This window comes from Gossypium arboreum, chromosome 3 (genome assembly GCF_025698485.1).
Source record: "Gossypium arboreum isolate Shixiya-1 chromosome 3, ASM2569848v2, whole genome shotgun sequence".
NCBI lineage: Eukaryota > Viridiplantae > Streptophyta > Magnoliopsida > Malvales > Malvaceae > Gossypium > Gossypium arboreum.
Window position 1 is genome coordinate 54,150,239 of NC_069072.1, and position 4,135 is coordinate 54,154,373.

A 4,135-nucleotide genomic window follows, 5' to 3' on the forward strand; every position below is an offset into this window, starting at 1 on the left:
ACTATTTTGTTGTTATTGTTTGGATATTGTATAAAACATTTTATTATTAATTTTGTTATTATTTTAAAGACATTTGTTAATTTTGTTATTATTTTAGAGAAATTTGCTTGTTAAGTTGCATCTATCTTAGTGTTATTTAAGTATATATATTTTTAAAATTTATTTTTAATTTTTGGGAAATATTTATTTTGATGTTTTTAATATTTTTGATGTATTATATATATTTTAAAATTATATAAAAAATACTATAAAATTAATATGAGTGGGTCAAGTTGGCCCAGGTTGTAGCATTTTTATTCAGGTTGAGCTTGAGCAACATTTTAAGCCCATTTTTTGGGCCCGGGCCTAGCAAACAAACTTACATTTTTAGTTAAGCCTAGCCCAGCCCGGCTCATGCACATCTCTAATGATGATGTCCTCTCCTTTATTTTAAGCCAGAAATATGTCGTTTTTTTTTCTTTTTCTTTTTGTTAGCCAGAAATAGATAATAATAAAAAGAAATTTGTTTACTCTTCAAAAAAAATTTTCTGCCAAATAATTTTTAATGTTTGACGTTATGATTTACTCAGGAACAGGCTTCCAGCATCGCCACGAGCCTCCTGCTGCTATTTGACCTATGTTACAGAAGGATGCTGCTTCACTCTAGGTGCTGGTATTTAGTCTAATTTGTCTTTGAACTCTTTATTTGTACCCACCCACCCCCCCAAAAAAAAAAAAAAATCACCAGTTCGATTGATCAGATTCGAGCTGTGAATTGGCATACATCTAATAAAATACACTAACTTCGATGATATTTAAAAGGTTTAACTTTGTAGATGTTTGGGATAGAGATAAAAACAATGCCAAAATCAAGCTGCTAAAAGAAATGAGTTAACCATTTGAAGAATATAAGCTTCAAGTTTTATTCATAATATTTAGTTCAATACCAGATTTGCCTTTATTGCCAGTGAAGCAGAGAAATATATAGAATACATATAGATATTATAATGGAACATTCATCAATATCCATGCTCACTAGTCATCATAATTGACTTAGTTTCACACCAGATTTGCCTTTACTCCTAGTGAAGCATAGTAGTACACATAATACATACACATTAGATACATATATAAAACCTAATGGAACATTCAGCAATCCATGCTCACTAGTTATCATAATTGGCTGATTAATCAAGTAATTAATCAATCAATCCTTCTTGTGTTCTTGATCAGCACGTCGTACTTCAAGGCCGCCATCAGGTCTCTTCTCAAGTGAATAAGGCATATAGGTTCCTAGAATTCTGTCCCATATGTCAAAGTAGACAGAGAAGTTGTATTTGGTACCATAAAGCTGATGGTGGACATCATGGTATGCCGAATTGTTGTTAAAAAAGAGGTAAAAGGGGTTTCCGGGAAGCTTCATCCCGCAATGATCATCCACTAATTTAAGGATGGTAAAGGAGGAGAAAAACATGGCAGTCCGAGGAGACATGCCGGAGAGGAGTACAGCTAATGTTCCGCCCATGGTGTCCAAGAACCCCTCAATTGGATGCATATACTGTCCTCCAAATGAATAGGGAACAACCAGCCGGTGATGCGGAACATGAAGGTGTTTGTATAAAAACTTGTTCTGATGCAAGTACCAATGCACAAAAAACGACCATGTATCTATCACCACCATTGCTATCACCAATTGCTTGGCTAGAAGAAGCAAGGTTAGTGATTTCTTTGGAGATGCCTCACCATCTTTTTCTCTTGTTACCTGCAACCAAAACAAATTAAGTTCCAAGTTCTGATACAAATAGAAAATGGTGGTGCTCTGATATTTTATCTGATCCTTGAAAGTTACAAACTTACAATAAAAAAGAAGAAAAAATTTTGTTTATAATTGCATCAAAAGAAAGGAAAAGAAAAAGAAAAGCCATTAATTGCTACTCATACCGCATACGTGAAGAGGTTAATAGCAATTGACATGACTTGATGGCAAAGAACGGCTTTGAAGACTTCCTTTCTGGACACCAAATTCTTCTCCTCCTCTTCTTTCTTGGAGTGCAACTTGTACTTCTCAAACCTTGACTCAAACATCACATACATACCTGAGTATATCCAATAAACAGCAATTGGCACCAAAGTGGCCAGCAATTCCTCCGACGTTACAAAAGCCATCCCAGTTTTTGAACTTAATCTCCCTTTCAAGTGTTCAATTCTAATAATAGCAATGGAAATGTGTCTTGTTCAATTACACTATGCAATAGTCTTCTTATAGTTCATAATTGACAGTGATTGAAATTCACAAAATGTAACTAGAGCATGGAATAAGGGGAAATTTTTTTTATATATATTTGCGTATATACACCTTTAATTGTTGACCATTCAAAACACAAAAAGTAAGAATTTTGATTGTGTAAAATTTATATGAAAACTTTAAGCCAGAAATATGTTGTCTTTTTTTTTTTTTATGTTAGCCAGAAATAGATAATAATAAAAGAAATTTCCTTACTTTTAATTTTTTTGTCAAATTTTTATTTCTTGATGCTATGATTTATCATTTTCCTCTCTCCAGAATAATAGAGAGAATACATATCATCATTATATCTTTTGAAAAGGAAACCACTACATCAATTCAAAAGAAAAATTAGAAAAGAAAAAATAAAAAAAATATGTGATAGTTTAATTGGTGTACCCTGATGGAAATGATTGAAGCTTTTCGTCTTATGTTTGCCTAAACAAAGCTTATTTTTAATTGTCTTAAAAGAAAAGAAAAATGCTTTTTAGTTATTTTATTTATTAATTTTAGTTATCTTAAGTAACTTTAAGATAGATTTAAAAATCTAGAATATATCCCCATAAAAGTAATTGGATAACTCTTAGGATCCTTACTATAATTTTGCTTTGAATTTCCTCCAATCTCATCACAGTTTCATTGTTGAGGTGTTGGACAAATTTTCAGTAGGATAAACGTGCTTCTCTTTGTCTAATTCGAGCTTATCTTTAATGGAGTAATTTTATCCCGTCCAATTTTGAATTATTATTTATTATATTATTTTTTAATACAATTGAAGTTTAATTATTTTAAATTATTATTTAATATGAAAAGATTTTAATATATTTTATAAATGAGCATAAATATAATTTTGAATAAATTTTAATTAAGGGCGAGTAAAATTCAATTCTAACTCAAAAAATTGAAAAAAATTTAAATTTTGAATTATTCGAGTTAAATTAATCGAGTTAATCAAATCAACTCGATTTTTTTCTAATTTCGTGTTCAAATTTAGTTAATTTTTTAATTTAAATAATTCGAATAAATTAAATATCTAACTCTTTTACTTTCTTTCTCCTTAAACCTCCTCCTTAGAAGTCAAAATCGTTTTACTTTCCCAAAAAAATTAACTTCATCAAAGCCCACATTTTTTTTTCTTTTATCTTCTCCCAAAACTTTTACTCTCTCAAACTTTTCAAAAAATTTTCCATTTGCTTTCCTACAAAATTTTAATTTTCTCTTAAATCCCAAATTTTTTCAATTTATGTCTACTATTTATATTATTGAATTAAATTTCACATTTTGTACTATTTATATTATTAAGTTGTTTAATAATATTGAATCTTTTCAATATCTGTTAAAATTAAATTATTGATGATGACATAAAATATTCAATTAAAATTTTTGTTGGTATCAATTTCATATTTTATCTTTAAAATAACTTTTATTAAAAAGTCACTTTTTTATATTTAATATATTTTTAATTTCAAAATACATTGTGGCAAGAATCGAAGATAATTGAAACAACTAAGCAAGCAAAGATGCTAACTTGTATATAAAATATTAATAAATAAATTATGAGAGAATAAATTATGAGAGGATGAAAGTTAATAACAAATTTAATTACGGTGGGTAAATTTGATTATGCTGGGTGGCAGTGGTTATAAGGGCCCGAAGTCATTGTTTTAGTTTAACTCAAACAAATATATTTGATTCAATTCAAGAAAATTTCAAATCGAGTTAGGATCATAAAATAAGATTTGTCAACTCGATTAACTGAAAATTTTTTTATTCGATTCGATCAAATACTCATCCCTAATTTTAATAATTTTTTGATAATAATTGTATTTCTTTTATTCCACAAGTAACTTTAAAAAATTGGCATCTGCCCCC

The 4,135-nt window shown here is 29.0% G+C and overlaps 1 protein-coding gene across 1 annotated transcript; it reads right to left on the reverse strand.

The window, feature by feature from the left end:
* Positions 1-913: 913 nt before the first annotated feature.
* On the reverse strand, positions 914-2,540 carry LOC108474720 (sphinganine C4-monooxygenase 2-like). The gene is made up of 2 exons (XM_017776725.2): positions 1,921-2,540; positions 914-1,741 (listed from the first exon to the last, which is right to left on the reverse strand). The coding sequence occupies exons 1-2, from the start codon at positions 2,143-2,145 to the stop codon at positions 1,187-1,189; spliced, it is 780 nt and encodes a 259-aa protein (XP_017632214.1). The 5' UTR covers positions 2,146-2,540; the 3' UTR covers positions 914-1,186.
* Between the last annotated feature and the right edge of the window lie 1,595 nt (positions 2,541-4,135).